Source organism: Geotrypetes seraphini, chromosome 17, assembly GCF_902459505.1.
Source record: "Geotrypetes seraphini chromosome 17, aGeoSer1.1, whole genome shotgun sequence".
NCBI classification, from domain to species: Eukaryota; Metazoa; Chordata; class Amphibia; order Gymnophiona; family Dermophiidae; genus Geotrypetes; species Geotrypetes seraphini.
The window spans coordinates 2,771,187-2,789,353 of record NC_047100.1 but is presented as its reverse complement, the minus strand read 5'-3'; the positions used below and the strand labels follow the sequence as shown (position 1 = coordinate 2,789,353).

At 43.5% G+C, this 18,167-nt stretch overlaps 1 protein-coding gene across 3 annotated transcripts in view; it reads left to right on the top strand.

The window, feature by feature from the left end:
• The first annotated feature begins 639 nt into the window (after nt 1-639).
• Nucleotides 640-18,167, top strand: part of NR2C2 (nuclear receptor subfamily 2 group C member 2) — a 64,779-nt gene continuing 47,251 nt past the window's right edge. The window contains exons 1-5 of one of the 3 annotated variants that reach the window (XM_033925738.1): nt 640-953; nt 4,694-4,767; nt 14,656-14,766; nt 16,368-16,568; nt 17,404-17,506. In XM_033925738.1, coding sequence (XP_033781629.1) covers nt 14,695-14,766; nt 16,368-16,568; nt 17,404-17,506 — 376 coding nt within the window. In that variant the 5' untranslated portion in view covers nt 640-953; nt 4,694-4,767; nt 14,656-14,694. Of the gene's footprint in view, nt 954-1,451; nt 1,997-4,693; nt 4,768-14,655; nt 14,767-16,367; nt 16,569-17,403; nt 17,507-18,167 lie in introns of those variants that run through there. The other 2 variants (XM_033925737.1, XM_033925740.1) reach the window with 2 other exon arrangements.

Genomic DNA, 18,167 nt, shown 5'->3' with positions numbered 1-18,167 from the left:
TCAAAGTCCCTCCTCGAGGGCCGGAATCCAGTCAGGTTTTCAGGATTTCCCCCAATGAATATGCATGAGATCTGTTACCATACCACAAAAGCAGTGCATGCAAATAGATCTCAAAGAGAAAGTAGCAGTCACTGCAGTTAAAAATAATTGCCGCTTTTTTGTTTCAAGCATAACCTATGCTCAAAGCAGCATCTGAGGCATTTCCCCTATTAAGTTTTATTGGCTTGAAGTTAACCTGCAGTTGCATGCTTACAAGGGGTTAAGGAAATGAGAATTAGAACTAGAAAATCTGATTGTGAATCGAGTTTCCAGTCTCTCTGTTTTTTTGTTTTGTTATGCAAATAGATCTCATGCATATTCATGAGCATCCATTGCAGCCCTGACGTACGGACTTGCACCATGGTATTTTTAAAAAGCCCACTTCCAGCACTCTACAGCCAGAGGTTCCCACCCCTGGGTTTTCAGGCTAGCCCTAATGAATATGCATGAGAGAGATTTGCATTTAGTGGAAGTGACAGATATGCATATTCATTAGGGTGGTCCTCCAGGCCAGGGTTGGGAGCCACTGCTCTACCCCACGGTCCACTTCTCCCCTCCGTGGAGTTTAAAATCTTTTCGACCCCGCAGGCGCGTCACCTTCGCCGCCGGAGCGCACCCGGGCAGCCTCCCTTTCGCCCGTCCGACGAACTCCCGCCGCGGCTCGAGCCGCCCGCGCCGGGGCCTCAGCCAATCGCGCGCGCCCTGGCCGGCTCCAGACGCCGTGACGTCACGGCCAGCCTGGGCTCCGACCGTCGCGCGCGCCAAGCAGGAGCTAGTGTTGCGGAGAGGAAGGAGAAAAATCCTCCCAGCGCGCGGCGGCGAGACGGGGTCACGAACTATGACCTTTCCCAGAAAAACAACCACCACCAACTCAAGTTTTAAACCCTTAAATCGTTGACGCGCTCCTCGCCGAGGTAAGAGATTGGTTTCCATATTTCCGGAGGTGGGGACGGGGGGGAAAAAAAACCCCCAAACAACAAAGCGGCGCCAAAGCCTCTCGCTTTTCTCGCTCTCCGTCTTTGTGGCGTGCGTTAACTGCGAAGTTCCACCAGCGAGGGGGCGGCGCGCGCGCGCTCCTTCCTCGCGCCGCGGCCCCCAGGAATAACGGCCTCGGCGCGGCCCAGCTGCCGGGAAGATGGAGTCGGCGAGGGTTTTGAACCCGACCCTTTTACCTTTGCCACCGCCGGGGGGGAGAGGGGGCGGTGGCGGCCGTTTGCTGGGTGGTGTGCGCGCGGCGGGGCTCGTGACCGGCGACCTACGGCCGGCCGCTCCCCCTCTCCTCCGCTTCTGTCGAGATCCGTGGCTCGGTGAGGGCGAAGGGCTGAACGGAGGCGCCGCTGTCATGGCTGCGCTTGGGCTTTGGCGGCCCGCCAGGTTCTCCATTTTGTTTGAAAGGGGTTTTTCTCGCTCCTCTTGGCCCGCCCTTCTTCCCAAGCTTGTTTGAGTCGCGGGGGGGAGGCGGGGCTCGCGAGGTGATGGATGGCGTAATGGCCAATCGGGGAAGCGTTTCGGAGTCCCCTGTGGTTGGTTCCTGAGAGGGAGGGGTGGAGTTTGATGGACGACGGTCGACGCGCGTGGTCGCTGTCAGCTTGGGCTTGCGTGCTTCTGTGACGTCACGCAGAGGCTCGCGGGTCCAGGAAGTGGAACGCACTGTGCGTAGACTGGACAGCATTGAATTCAGTTAAAGAAGAAATCTAACTGAAGCATTTGTCCCTGCTGCAACTCAGTTTCCCCTTCCCCATTCCTCTAAGCTCTGCCTTAACCGCACAAGCCTCAAGAACACTTCTGTGTAGATGAGGACGGAGCTTGCAGAGATGGGACGGAGAAAAATTGGTCTCCGTGTCATTCTCTACTTAAGCACCTTAAAAAACACACCTGCACAGGAAACAGGCTAGAGCCAAATTGTAAATATCTGAACTGTAATAATGGCACTCAAGAAGGGGATGTAGCTTTCAAGGTGAGTTACATTTAGGTACATCTGAGCCCTCCTTTTTACTAAGCTGTGTTAGGTACTAATGTACACATAGGTACCTTAACTCAAAAAAAGCCATTTAAAAGAAATTTCAAGTTGCCTACTGGCGCTTAAAAAAAATGGCGCACTTACGGTGTCTAATGCCACTGTAGGCATGGCTAATGCTGGAAGTGGGGTTAGGTGCCAGAAATGTAGGCCTTGAAAACCCTGGCCTACATTTCCAATGCTTACCTTTTCAGAAGGCATGATTCCCTAAATGGCACTGTTTACTCTGAGGCTTTTTTTTCCCACCTTTTTAAGAAGATTTTTTGTAGTGGTGATTGTGGTTTCTCACCCTGTAAGCTTATTTCAGCAATATTATTTTAAGTTGTCATATGCTACTGCTACTACCATGAGCATATGGCCATGTATTCATGAAATAGAAAAAATAGCCCTTTATGATGGTCATTGTACAAGTGAGTTTAGCATGTGGGAAAGGCCCACATGAAGACATGCTAAGCCTATTTCTTAACTCAGTTTAGTAAAAGGACCCCTAAGTTTGTATTTGGCTTAGTTGTGGGTTAAGTAACGTGCCTCTCAGATACGGTTACCATATGGCTCCAGAAAAAGGAGGACGGATTGAGATATCCTGGTTTACTTCCAGTGCTTTCAGAGGAATTAAACCCAGATGTCTCAGTCTGTCCTCCTTATTTAAATTGCTTTCAATGAAATTAAAACCCAAATGTCTCAATCTGTCCTCCTTTTTCTGGAGCCTACTTCAGATCACAAGGAAGACACAGTAGAACTTGAACAAGATTTTCTTGGTTTTTCAGCCTTCACTCTTAACCATTAGGCTGTTTCACTCCACTGGAAAAGAGATTGCAGAACTAGTGGGTCAATGTAAATAAGAATTGTCATATTGGGTGAGACCAAACATCCATGTAGCCCAATATTCTGCTTCCAACAGTTGCCTAGTCAGGTCTCAAGTGCTTAGCAATAATTCCAAGAAGTAGCAAGATTCCATGCCTTCAGTTCCAAGGGATAAATATTGGATTTTTCCAGGCTACTTGTGGCTAAACCTTTTTTTAAACCCAGCTATTAAAACTGCTTTTACCACATCATTTGGCAATGAGTTCCAGAGCTTAATTATGTGTTGTGTGAAAAAATATTTTCTCCTATTTGTTTTAAGAGTATTACTGTGTAATTTCATGGCATGTCCCCCCTTGTCTTTGTACTTTTTGACAAACAAGTTTATCTGTTCCACTCCACGTAGGATTTTGTAGACTTCTGCTTTCTCCTGGCTAAAGAGCTCTGAGCTATTTAGACTTTTCTTGTATCAAAGGAGTTCCACTCCCTTAGTCATTTTAATCGCTCTTCATTGTACCTTTTTTAATTCCACTATATCTTTTTTTTTTTTTAAATGGCAACTAGAACTGTACATAAGTGAGATTTCACTTTTGTATAGCAGTTGTAGCTTTGCTGTGCAATGAATGGTTGATGTTAAAGTTATTATGGCAGTTCTTTTTAATAATAAGATTGTGTGGAAAATCCATGTTAAATGTTTAAATGCATGTTTTTAAAATATTTGTTTGCAATAAAGTAATGAGATGCATAACAAACTGTTACTAAATCAGATGTAAAAAATATGCATTAAAATGGAAGAAAAGGGTCAGGGGATTATCATGAACTGAAAATGGTTGTAGACCATGTACCCCCAAAATCTGTTAAAAACAAACCTACATCAAATAGAAGCAGTAGTACACTAGTTCTGGTGTGAATTTTCAGTTAAGAGTTATCAGGGAGATGTGGATTTAATGCCCAGTAATCGGGGAGGGAAATAAACCACAAGGGGGGAAACAAGTGATTAAGATGACACAACCAGTTTTTACTTTGCAGGATGCAACAGAGACTGGGTTGATATGTAATTTAACTGTGATTATCGAAGACAAGCTGTCAAAACTCCAATCTTCTACTGACAAAATAAGCCTAAATAATTCAGCAATTAAAGAACTGCATTGCTAACCTGGAGGACTATATATGTGATAGAACTAGAGGCCCAGAGCAAAAAACTTGTGCATATTGAAGATCAGGAAAGCTATGGAAAGAGAAACATTATTAGACTGAGCAGAGTCCTAGAAATGAAGAAAAAATCTAGATCTTCTGCAAACTGTGGATTCCTGCTATTCAGCATTCAAACCACAGGAATTACCGTTGAAAGTCACAAATAGGTTGCACCCTGTCATTGCCCAAACACTAAACTTGCTGACAAGGGGAAGATAATGATTTTATACAGAAAAGCACTTTTGTAAACCAGATTGTTAACTTTTGTAGGATTTCTTGAATAGAATAAAATCACATAAAGCAGACTGCCTCTCATCCACAGTTCCTTGCAGAGGAGTGTCGTTTTAATGTAACTACTGTAGAGAGGTGCATCCCACGTTTGAGCATCCAGTGGTGCTAAATAGATTCATTTCTAGCCTTCCTGATGAATAAGGCCACCGCCAGTGGAAAAAGAAACACATATACTAAGCAGCTGCTGTGCAATGAATAGTTGATATTAAGGTTATTATGACAGTTCCTTTAAGAACTGTTTCATCTGTGTGAAAAGACCAGACCTGACTTCTACCACTAGTTCTGAACCATTTGATTATACTCAAAAAACCTGAGATCAAATCAGGGATACTTTTGTTTTATACTCCTCAGGAATAGAAGACTAATGGCCCTTGAGAAGGACAATTTCGCAGAATTCAGAAATCCACTATAATCCACAATGAAAGGTTGGTGAAAAACTGGCAGTAGGTCTTCCCTTTGAGTCAGAAAGGAACAGGTAGTCAAAGCAGAGACTATGCTAGCAGTAGGTCATGCATCATTGCGTGGAAAAGTGGCCGATCTATTGCTAGGGCAAACTGTACACACACGGCTACTGCAACAGAGCACTGACAAGCAGATGGGACCCACAATTTTCATGGGCATGGAACAGATGAACTGTAATTATTCAACTAATGAGTGGAACAGGTGAATATACGGGTTTGGATAAACTCAGGAATCATGCAGCATATCTATTGTGAACCAAACAAATGTTAACATATGAATTGCTGGGTCAGACCAGTGGTCCATCTTGCCCAGCAGTCTGCTCCCGCGGATAGTACATGAAGAGAGAAGTTCACATGTTCAGGTCAAGACATGGAGAATTCTCATTATTTTGCAAGATGTTCTGCCAAACATAGAGCTCTTTGTAAAATAGGTATAGGACTAAACATGTGTGTCTCCATGTGCAGCTGGAGCAGTGATTTTTAAAAAGCTTTTTGTTCAGGGGAGGGGGGGCAATCTCAAGAAGAACAATTGTGGAACTGATGATCTTGATAAAGTCTTTTATTCAACCAATTTTAGTTAGTGTACATGCTGCAGTCCCATACACAGTAAATGGATTGTGGTATAGACCTGCCATGGGCCATGTTACTGCCTCAAAAGACCTTCCGGGGTCCGGAATTGTGGATATGCAAAACAAAATACTTTGTGCTGATAAATTGTTGCCAAAGTAGTTCTTCTTGTGATTGCCTTCCCGTTTTTTGTGTGGAACCCTTTTGGTGGATTCTTTGCTTGTTTTCCTGGGAGGGAGGTGTGTGAGCCGTTTTTCAAAATTGCTGCTCCTGCATAGCCTGTGCCAGCAGAACTAGATCTTCCCCCAGATTACACCTCCCCGATCATGCCTGCTGACCTCTGATTCCTTCATGAGCAATTCACCCTCCCCGGTCCTTACCAGGGTTTTTGGTGTTTCATTCATGCTGTTGTGGCCACTGTGACCACAACAACCTTTTATTGATTGCAGCTTAGGGCTCTTTTCACTAAACGGCGGTAGAGGTTTCTGCCGCAGGCCAGCAAGGTAAATGCTTCGATGCTCATAGGAATTCTTTAAGCATGGGAGCACTTACCTTGCCAGCCCACAGTAGAAACCTCTACCCGTCGTTTAGTAAAATCCAGCATTAATTTGCTTGCTACGTGTTCTGTTGGGGCTAACCTGCAGAACACGGCACTTTTGCTTTTCCTTTTTCTTCTTGTCTTATTTATGGCTGTGGTTCCTTTTTGATTCTTACTCTCTAATGCACTACTAATACTTCTTTCTGTATGGAAAAATTTTCTCCTTATTTTTTAATTCACTATCTACATCAAACATAGAAACATGATGGCAGATAAAGGCCCAATGGCCTATCCACAGCATCCACTAACATCAGTGAACTTTTGTAAACTACTCAGTTTGCTGATGAGCGATATAGCAATTATTTAATAAACTTGGAAATGTAGCACTACTAGCTCCTATTAGACTCTAGTGGGTGGGGTGAGGTAGAGAATGATGTTGTTGGGGTGATTGGATAACATGGGGAGCGATTGGGGGCTCAACGTTGCACTGGCACTGCCCCAGGTACACTAGATGGAGTTTGAGCCCAGCGGGACAGATAGGGAAATATGATAAAGCCTGAATGTAAAAAAACACTTAGGATATAAGTGGTATAAAAATAAATAAATAAATAAAAACCCCAAAATAATTAAAAAAGACCAGACTGAAACCCTGAAGCTAAAATGAATTTAAACAAACAAGGGAGTCAGTAGCATTGGTGGAGTAATTAACAAAGGGCATTTGTGGTTGTACTTGAAAGTGACTGCTTAATGGACTTTTGTGGGTAAACGGGAGAGTTGAAAACTGCCGTGAACTAAAAGATTCTTTATTGTTAGCAAGTGGTTACAGACACAGTAGTTAAAATTAGCTTGGGAGATGTAGCTTAGGTGACAGTATGAAAGAAGGAATCAAGGGAGTGGGAAAGAAGAAGATGAAAGAGGTAATTCTATAACTTGACACCTCAGATAAGGCACCAGCTCTGTAATGGCACATAAGCATTCCTAAGAACGTCAGCGTTGGCCATGATCACTTATCTGGTGGAAGTGAGGGTGCCAAAGTGCAGCAGGTATTTGTAGAATTGTCTCCTGACTGGGAAAATGAAAGTATAAGCAAGAGAACCAGCAATTTGAAATGTGTATGTTTATTGAAAACTTCTATCCTGCTACTAATGACTGGGGAGTCAATTCAGAGTGGTCTACATGAGCTTCTGTAAAAGTGTCACAATACAGACACATTTATACCATAGTTATTCATTCTACGTATATATACATATAATATTAGTATTGTGTACTATGGGCTAGATTCACTAACCTGCATCTATCCGATTCTATCCGATCCGACGCATTCACCAACAACCTTTATGCAGATGCACACGATCGGAGGCGATGAAGAGCGATCCTGACACAAGCACCATCTTCTTTGCCTGTAGATGGTCTGCGCATGTGCTGCATGGCATAACTATGTTTTTAACTTTTTACTCCCGAGCCAGTGGTTTTAACCCACAGTTTTAAGGCGGGGCTGCACTGTGGCGTGTTCTTGAACAGAACACGCCATAGTCCAGCCCTGCTTTAAACCCATGGGTTAAAATCACATGCTCGCATTGCAGGGAAGGGTGGCAGAGAGCAGGAGAGTTGGGGAGGCAGAGAGCAGGTTCCATTTTGGGGCGGCAGAAAGAGAGAGTTGGGAAGGCAAAGAGCCAGTTCAGGGTGGCAGAGAGCAGGTTTATTTCAGGGCTGCATGGTTTATTGCAGGGCAGGCAGGACAGTCGGAAAGGACCTGAGCGACTGGTTTTCAGCAGTCGCTTCTTTTTAGATCGGCCGCCCAGTTGGTGTTCCCGATTTTGTTTAGTGAATCGCGTCCTTCCTACTTTGCATGCCATTTCCCCTCATTTGCATGTGCAGATTGGATCAGATCGGATGTTGATCGTGGGTTCGTTGGGGGGGGGGGTCTGGCAGGAGGGATTGGGCACCCTCCTGCCGGCGATCTTCAGGAAAGGGTGGGCGTTCATTGGGCAGGAAGGGTTGAGATCCTGCTGCGATCATAAGTGGATTGATTCATTTTTTGTTTAGCTGCTGTTTATGGCATTACTTAAATCCATTTTTACAAAAAACAAAATATTTGTCTTGTTTTTTTACATCAGAAAGCTACAAAAGCAGCATGAATTCTGCAGTTGTTTTTCAAGTGTTGGATTATTTTTTTTTTTTATATTCTGCCAAAGTGTGAATTCAAGAGATATGCCAAAAAACGAGATTAGTCAAATTTGTCTTCGCCTGATTAGAAGTTGCTGGCATCTTTTTAAATAGGTTCTCTAATGATCTTACTTCACCATGGCAACAAATATGGAGGTGCTGGCTCAGCAAACAGTGGAGACGCAGCAGGTGGCTGCGGCGAGTGACAGATAATATTATAGTAGATATCAGACACACATTTTTAGCCCTGTTTTTTTGTGTTCGGATTGAATGGGCAAATTACATAAATACTTATACCCTCAAGATTTCATATCCTTGTGTAGGTGTTGTCAAAGGCGAAGAGTTAGCAGACTTGGAGTGGAGTTGTGATGTACACATATTCTATCAAAAATGAACATCAAGTGTGGGACAAGCATGTGGGGTCTGTTAGGGAGAGGAGGAGATAGAGGATACTGAGGATGGGCAGATTGGATGGACCATTTGACTTTTATCTGCCATATGTTTCCTAGAGCTACAAGTGATAGAGAACGCTCTCAAACAATGCAGGAACTGTCTCCTTCAACAGGTAATATTCAACCATATGGACAACCACGTTGCCATGTTTTATTTGAACAAAAAGGAGGCACAGGACCTTATCCCCTTTGTATGGAGGCAGATGAGATTTGGAATTGGACCACTACTTCCAGCATACTTTTCAGGGCAGTTTATTTGGTGATGGGAAAGCAGAATGTGTTGGCAGACAGGTTCTTCAACCTCACGAATGGTCTCTCAGCACAACAGTCTTGCATCAGTTTTCAGACTCTTTGCCCCCAATCACATGGTGTCGGATGCCCTTCTGCTTCATTAGAGACAAGTTCTTTGACATTTTTCTTCCAATCCTTCTCATAGGGAAAACTCTACTTAAACTTTGCCAAGATCGGGCCACCATGATCCTCATTGCACCTCTTTGGCCATGCTGGGTTTGGTTTCCACTCCTCCTAAAGCTCTCAACCAGAAAATTGTGGAAACTGCAACAATTTCCAATATTGCTCACTCAGAACAAAGGGTCCCTACTTTATTCCAACCTCTGCTCGTTAGCACTAGTTGCATGGTTTCTTTCACTGAACGGATAAACGCTTTCTCCCTCTCAGCTGCAGTATCTGCTTTCATTGAAGCGTCTAGGAAACCTTCCACTCAATGCTGTTACCTCAAGTTGTCACCATTTTCTTCCTAGTGTGCATTACATTCTTTGGCCCTGTCTCATGCCCACTTCCATCCATCCTCTGCTACTGGTTCTCTACCTTTCTAATTCTGGTCTAAAAGAAATTCTGTTCAAGTTCATCTCAGTGCTATCAGTGCATTTCACTTCCACCTGCACAAGAACCCTCTTTCTGTACATCCCTTAATAACCTGTTTCATGAAAGGCCTATTCCATGCAAAACCACATATCAAGCCTCCCCCTGTGGCTTGGGATTTTAACGTGGTTCTCTCTGCTCTTATGAAATCTCCCATTGAGCCACCTACATCTTGCTGTCTCAAACTACTTGCTTGGAAATTCATTTTCTTTATAGCCCTTAAGTCTGCACACCGGGTGAGTAAATTTCAAGCCCTTTTATTAGAGCCTCTCTATAAAAGGTTCTATCATTATAGGGTAGTCCTTCAAATACATCCAAAATTCCTCCCTAAAATACTGCATTTTTCGCACTATAAGACGCACCGTAGGTTTAGAGGAGGAAAACAAGAAAAAAACCCATTCTGAACCAAATTGTGTACTAATATAGACCAGGCTCTACACCCAGCTCCCCTCACTCCCTATCAGGCTCTGCACCCAGCCCCCCTCACTCCCTGCCAGGCTCTGTACCCTGTCCCCCCTTCCCTGCCAATCAGGGCTGTAGGCTCCTCCCTCAGTATCCTGGATACAGAGGGAGGTACCTAAGGCCCCACATGGCGTGGGGGGAGGGGGGCATGGCACAGGAGTATTCTGCGTGGCAGGAAGGATTGCCATTTTTTGTTGTTTCCGGGGAGGGGATGGGATGGACAGCGGGGATTGCTTTTTTTTCCTTTTTTTTAATGGGACAATTGTGCGTGTGTAACACACATGCAAAATCTGTGCCATTAAAAAAAAAAAGAAGCCCAGCAGCAGTGACAGGAGGATGCTTCCCCTGTCACTGTCACTGCTGTTAGGGCTCTGTGCATGTGTCAATCGGTTGCATTTGCATGCAAACTTGATAGTGCATCGATCGCTGCTGGAGAATCGGCCAACAGCGATCCAGTCTGTATCTTTGGTGCATCTAGCCCTAAGTCACATAGAAAGTCCTCCCACCTTGTTGTCGCCTTTGATCCGAATAGGCTAGGAGGTGCTGTATCCAAAAGAAACACTTAGCTAGTGGACTGTGTCTCCTTTGCATGTACTCAGGGCTGGGACGCTACAAGGCTACATAACAGCCCACAATGTTTGCGCCATGGCTGCCTCAGTGGCTCATTTTCACTCTGCATCTATTGAAGAAATCTGCAAGCACATACTTGGTCCTTAATCTGTATGTTTACTTCTCATTACTGTTTAGAGCAGTGTTCTTCAACCGCCGGTCCATAGTGCAATCAACGCAGCGTCTTCGGGCCGGCTCCTTGAGTGCTGCAGTGCACAAAGCTGTGGGAAAAGGCTCCTGTGCCTGAACTGGAAGCCTTCTCTCTGACGTTGCAACATCAAAGGGAAGGCTTCTGGTTGAGGCGTGGGATGTGCACGAGGAGCCGCTGCCCACAGCTTTGTGCACTGCAGCACTCAGGGAGCCGGCCCGAAGATGCCGCGTTGATTGCACCATGGACTAGCTTAAAGACAACACCAAGAGGCAGGCCAGAAGGCAAGGCACAGCATGGAGGGAGAGAGACAACAGTAGGGGGAATGTTTTTATTTTTTTATTTAGTGATTGATTTGTCTGCTCAGGAAGAAATGCATTTGTTTCTTTTCCTCTGGGGTTGTGCTGCTTGCAGAGTCTTGCATCTTAGGGTTTGTTTGTAAAATATTAGTACTTTTAGTTTTTGGTCCTGCATTTGCATGGGGTTATCTGTTTTTTGTTAGGAATGAATGTTGAAAAACACAGTGTGCTTTGTGTATTTTAATTTTGTGGTTAACCATTATGAGTTGTTAATAAGATTATTTTGTGTGTATGTATGAAAAATGAATGGAAAAAATGGTGTTACTATTATGGGGTCTGGGGCAGAGATGGGCACGACTTAGCCCAGTGTTCTTCAACTGCCGTCCGCGGACCGGTGCTGGTCCACAAAATAATTATTTCCACCAGTCCATAGGTGTCAAAAGGTTGAGGAACACTGGTTTAGAGCACAACTCCAGAAAAGACAATCAGTTTGGACTTGCAGGTCTGCAAAATCTATTCTCTACTTAAAGCCAACTTTCCCTCCAGTCCTGTAGGGTTTCACCAGGTTCCTGTATATTCAATGTTTTACCTTTTCTGGAGACGTGATCTGGCAGCTTGGTTGTCCCACATTGAAGAATATTATGTCTTCTTGTCCTTGAAAAAAGCAAAGATACTTAGCTGAACACAAGCAGGCATATATTCTCACAACCCGCCCACCTCCCTTAGTTGGCTTCTTAGCTTTTTTACTGAACTGATGGTCCTGTGAGCCGACGTCGGGCAGGAAGGCACCGGCTCGTGTGCGGTAGGGGCCCTGCCTAAAGATTTGAAGTAACTGTGCACTTGGTAGTGTCTGTACTGGCTTCTGTGGATGAAGTCACTTACGTGAGAATATATGCCTGCTGTTCTCAGAGAACACCTGCTACAGGTAAGTATGTTTGCTTTATATCTGGAAATGAGCTATGACTTTTGGGGATCTGTTGGATACCAGACTGGCCACTTCTTGAGACAGGATGCTGAGCTTCATGGACCCTGATCTGACTGAAGGTGGCTATGCTTATGTTTCTTATGTCCTGTGATAAGATTTCAAGCGTTGTCTTTTGTGATTTTCTGTTTTTCATAGATGCCACTTAGATGGCTTACCAATAAGCGGTATATCAAATAAATATGAAACTTGAATGTGTGTTTGCAACAAGATTAGCCTCCTGGCTTGCTTTATAAGGGGAGAATAGCAAGGATTAACTTGGTCCATGGTCTTTTAAATACATTAGCTTAATGAACTGTAAGACGAAAGATTCTCCATGCAGGAAACATTGTAGTCTGTCTCCGTTTCTCTTTTATTGACTGAATATGGGTTATGATTTAGGATAAACTCTGTTGACATGGAAATGTCTTTTGTTGGCTCCTATTTCTGCCACAATTTGCAAGTGAGAAAGGAAAAAAAAAAATAATAGAAAAGGAAAGCTCTTTCTGATTGGTGGATATTTTCCTTTGAAGAAATTAATCATATTATTAGCCAAACTGTTTCAGCAGCTGACAAAACAGCAGGAACACGTCGATTCTGCTTCCTTGGTTACCGCCACTGATAGTGTACATGACCTTCAGAGCAGCAGGGTCACAAAAAGGGCATTTTAAACAATTCTGCCTGCTTGCTGCGGTTTGGATTCTTTTCCAGTACTTTCAAACCCACCATGCATTTCTATTGGATTGCTTTGCTGGGGAAACAGTGTACTGTATATTGCTAGAAAAAGCATTTGATAATGTAAGTATTCATCCTTTCTGTAGTCCACACAGCTGCAGTAGCTTGCTTTACGTATTTGGTAGGGAGGAAACTCTTGTATTTTGCAATTGTATTTATTTTCCATCAATTTTGCTGATGTAAAGGATTCCTATAGTTTATAATGCTGATGATATACCATTAATCTTTGCAATTTTCTCTTAACTTATTTTAGCCTTCTGCATTTATTTTCCCACCTGTTTGAAGAGGTTTATTTATGCCTCTTATCTTTTTACAGTATTCATATGCAAACCTGAGTTGTAAATAATTCAAATCTATCTTGAAAAGTAAACTAATGCCCTCATTTACTAACCTGCAGGTTTGAACATGCATTAACTGTTAACACAGACCAGAGCAAGCATTAACTGCTGCATTTAAACACCTAATATGGATATTTATATTGGGCTTTAGGGAGATCATTAATGCACTTTGGCTGCTAATGAGCAGCAGATAATTACATCATTAAAGTATAAAGTGTGGCAGTGCATATTGGCGAATCTAGGAGAGAGAAGGAAGTGAGGTGTGGTTAAGTGCCTTTTGCATTTGTAGCCATGCTGTTAGATGAATCTTAATGACCACTGCTCCATGTTAGCGGTATGGCTGTCCTCCCCCTAGTGCTGGGAACACCCCCAACAGTTACCAAAAAAGTTTTAAATGTATCAGTCATTACCTTTTGCACAATGCATGTTAACTGCAAAACTTTAATATGATTTAGTGAATAGGAACCTTAGTAAATAGGCCCAAATGAGAATAATGAGGCTTGCATTCAATCATATTAACATGTGTTAACATGTTAATGCAAGTTAATAAATAAGGTTCAAAATCTATAATTATATACAATATCTGCATATTTCTTTCTATTAACAATTATCAAATAGACATAAAGGGGCATATTCCATAAATGGTGTCCTACCGCTGTCTAACCAGCCAATCGAGATACACATTAAAAAAAACAACCATATTCTGAGGCAGGCCGCCTACGCTGTAGGTGTTTGTCATGGTTGGGGGAGACGCGTAGGGATGCTTATGCTTCGCCCAAGACTATGGCATGGTTTCGCCCGGAAGTGGCCTTGGGCAAGCTTAGTTTGTTCTATGCGTCTCCCTAGGGCCGCAATAGGCACCTGAAATGTAGGCCAACAAAAAGCTGGTCTACATTTCAATTAGACAGGGCCGATATGCTGATCGCAGCAAAGAAATCTCACTGCCTTGATCAGCTGAATGGCCATGGCAGGGAACTCAAACCCCCCTCCCCCAAAAAAATTAAATGGAAGGAGAGATGCCCACTCCTTCCTGCCGCCTCCCCCTTCCGAAGCATCCCCTGGCAGGAGGAGTGCCCAATTTCTCCTTCCGAAAACAACCCCCAACCCAACCGTGATAGGCAGGAGAGATGACTACTCCCTCCTGCCAGCACACCCCCATACACACCCGATGATTGACTGACCACCCCCCCACCCAGCGACCATCCCTCCACCCGCTGACCCCCCACTCACCTGGCGATCCCCCCTAAAGGGGAAACCACTACCCCAACTCCCTCCTCCCCCTGTACTTTGTAAACAGAAGGTCCGGCCAGAGGGAGGCATATACACTGTGGCCAGCAGGCCCTCCACTGGAAAATGGTGGTCCTTCCCCCTTCCCACTACATTCTGGGATGCACCGGGAGGAGCCTGATTGGCTCAGATGCCTAAGGCCCCTCCCTGGTGTGTATTGCTATGTTTCTGTATTAGTGTTTGACTTTATTTACACTGTATTTTGCTATTCTTATAATAAAAAAATTATTTGAAACCAAAAAGAAAAAATGTTCATATTTCATGTTGTCTGAACAGAAAGCCACCTGTTTTTAGTAATATGAAGGTGTTTAAATGTCTTTATTACCCTACCCTCTGAAAAGCTATGCAAGTATTTAACTTTACAGGGCCTTCATTCTGTATTTACAGAAAAGACTTGCTTCTTCACAGGTACAGACTCTGCAGACTTCTCTGTCAGAATCTCCAGTGATGACCAGCCCTTCCCAGAGAATACAGATTATCTCCACAGACTCAGCAGTCACTTCACCACAGCGTATCCAGGTATAAACCTTGTCAGCCCACACAAATAAGCAGCCTTTCCACAAAACAATGACTAGGGCTCTGATTGGCCCTGATGCCTAATATCCTTCCCATAGGAGGGTCCTTAAACAACCCGGGCCAATCAGAGCCTTAAGCCCCACAACCCAGGGTGTACCGGGGAAGGGAAGGCCCGCCATATTGAAGAGATAGGCCTGTCTGGAAGGAGTAAGCATCTCTCCAGTTGGTGTTCGTGAACAAGGTAGGGAGTGGCATCCCTTTTGCTGCTGGGGGGTGTGTCGGGTGGATTGCTTAATGGCAGCGGCAGGAGGAAATGGGCGTCTCTTCTGCTGCCATGGGTGTATGTTGCATGGGTTGCTTGATGGTTGCGGCAGCAGGAGGGCGTGGGCATTCCTCCTTCCAGGAGGGTGGGTGGGGTTTTGGGGGAGGTGCTTGACGGCGGCAGCAGGAGGGAATGAGCATCCCTCCTGACAATCTTCCATTTGGGTTGTTTTTGTGTTGGTTTTTTTTTAAATTTGTGGATGTATTCTGCTCATGTGACGATCGCTATCACCAGCGATCGGCACATGCAAATTTAGCAACCCTTCACAAATCTCATTTGCATGCATGTTTTTTAAAAGAAATAGCGGCCCATCAGATTTTATCGCAAACATTAGAGAATCTTCCCCTAAATCCTTATCCTGGCTGTTTTAACTAATCATAATTCACATTGCAGAAATAAAGATGAGACTATCGCCTAGAAAATGTAATTTAATTACAAATGCATATAGATTGTTCCTTTTGGGTGGACTGGGATGAGAAGCATTACACTGCTCCATTCCTTACAGCAGGTTTTGGGAGTAGTAGTGGTAATAATTCTGGAAGTAAAAGAGTTGTCAGCATTACTGCATAGAGAAGCAGAAAGTTGACTCTGTGCCTTGTTCATTTTCTCAAAATTAAGAATTAGAGGCATGACTGCTTTAAAAGTGTTTTGTGTTATGATGGAAAATAAGACTATTTGTGTATGTGACAGTGCTTTGTCTTTTGGGTCATACTTCAGATTACTAACAGGTTTTAAACTATATTAATGTCTGAAATTGCCTGTTAAATTTGATCTGGTTTCTTTGAAGATAGTAAATTTATATTTTTTTTTTACTGAACAAGCATAATTATCAGTTATTCTCACTGTTTGATTCATGGATAACTTTAGCAGAATGATTAGATAAGAATAGCCTTACTGGGTCAGACCAATGGTCCATCAAGCCCAGTAGCCCGTTCTTATGGTGGCCAATCCAGGTCACTAGTACCTGTTACTCATGACGTTATCACAGAAAGGCCATGATGATAGTACAACGTAGCACCTGTAGAAGAAATATAAGTGGCCTTCTAAACTCCTGTGGAATAATGTATGTGTGAATGATAACATTACCCTAAAATGACAAATAAATCGTAAACAAAGTGAGACATTTCATAAACGACATGGGAAAGCCAAACAAAAGAAAAGATTTTGCATTGCACACCCCTATCAACCAAACGCAGAAGGAAACCTGAAATGATCGTATACAAGATAACACGTAGTGCAGTATATGAGGTTTTACATGTAAACCTATGGATATTTGTTACAGATCGTGACTGATCAACAGACGGGACAAAAGATACAGATAGTGACAGCAGTGGATTCATCTACGCCTTCCAAACAGCAGTTTATCTTGACCAGTCCAGATGGAACAGGAGCAGGAAAGGTGATACTGGCAGCACCAGAGAATTCCAATGCCAAACAACTTATTTTCACCACTGCAGACAACATTGTACCAGGCAGGATTCAGGTATCAAGACAGCATTACGAAATACAATTATTTGAATTTTGTACTTTAAAAAATCAGCCATTCATGAGGCTAATAGTCAATAATCTCTTCTTCATTTCTCTGTATATTTTGAGACTAATTTATGGCTGAGCATACGTATATACTTTTCTTTGTGTGATACTGGAAATTTTTCAGGTTACCTCAGGGAATTTATATGCTTACATTTACAGCTACCCTGTGGCATGCAGAAATGTTCTAGGTTACATTATGTGTATCCATGTTTATTTCTAAAAGTATTTGCATAAATTCAAATCTGTTGCCCCAGCAGGACCAGTGCTTCTATTATGTGATCTAGGCAATTGCCTAGGGTAACAAGATTCTGGAGACTGCAAAAGATGCTGAATAGGTTATTTAAGTCCCCTCCTTCCCAGTTTCAGCCCTACCTCACCCCTTACTTAGCCCATAGGAAGAAAGGCACATAATAGCACTTTTTCCTCTTCTGCATAGGTTCATTCTTTCACTGTGAGTCATAAGATTCCATAACCTCATGGTTCATATTAGGAGTCTGTTCCTGTGTGACAGAGAAAGCTAGCGTGTTATTAAGCTCTCTTCTTCTTGCCAGTCACAGAGCTGAGCAGCTGGGAGATTAGGGCTCCTGGGTGAGCTGGACCTAGGCAGTAGATTACAAGAGGAGCTGTGGGAAGGCACAAGATAAGGTTTACCTAGAGCACCAAATACCTGGCCCCCAGAATGTCTTCATTTAGTTTGGGAAAGTTATATGTATTGGCTTTATCCTAGGACATTTGGTCTGTGTCGTTTACGTGAAGCATTAATTTTCTTTACATTTTTGCTCTAGATTGTAACAGATGCAGCTTCAGTCGAACGGTTGTTGGGTAAAACAGATGTACAGCGGCCACAAGTTGTAGAATATTGTGTTGTATGTGGAGACAAAGCATCGGGTAAGCAACTGTACTTTCTATAAGACAGCCTCATTGTGAGTGCAAAAATAAATGGAGGGCTTGTCTTTGTCATGAACTGATTGGTGTATTACAGCAGAGAAATAGCTGTAATTCAGCAGCCATGGGAAGGCTGCAAAATCCAGCCCTTCCTACAGAATTTCCCAGTCCATGGTAGCAGCTGTGCTCTTTTTTGGCACTTAACTGGGCACTGCTACTGAATAACACCTCTGATCACAGCACTGTCTGACCTAGAAGAATTGTAGGCTCTGGCATTATTCACTAGCAGTGCCTGCAAACCTAAGTAGCAAATAGGACCGCAATAAAGCAATTGGGTCTAAGCCTGTTTAGCTATGTGGGTACCAGCACTGAGTATCAGCTGGCACTCACATAACTTTTACGTCCACTGAGAACCCAGATGTTCAATATCTATGTCATCAGCTTTAAATCCACTGAGTTCCATGAGCATTATTTTGGTAAATTGACATCTGAGGCTCAAAATCTAAAAAAATGAAATTTCAGGTTTAAATTTAAGTTCTAAGGGGCCCTCTCACTAAGGTGCAGTAAGCAGTTATGAGGTAAATTAAGTTACCTTGCTGGTATGAATGTTGCATATTCTAGAACAGGTCTTGCAGTTAATCCAAGTGCTGTCACCTAAAACATA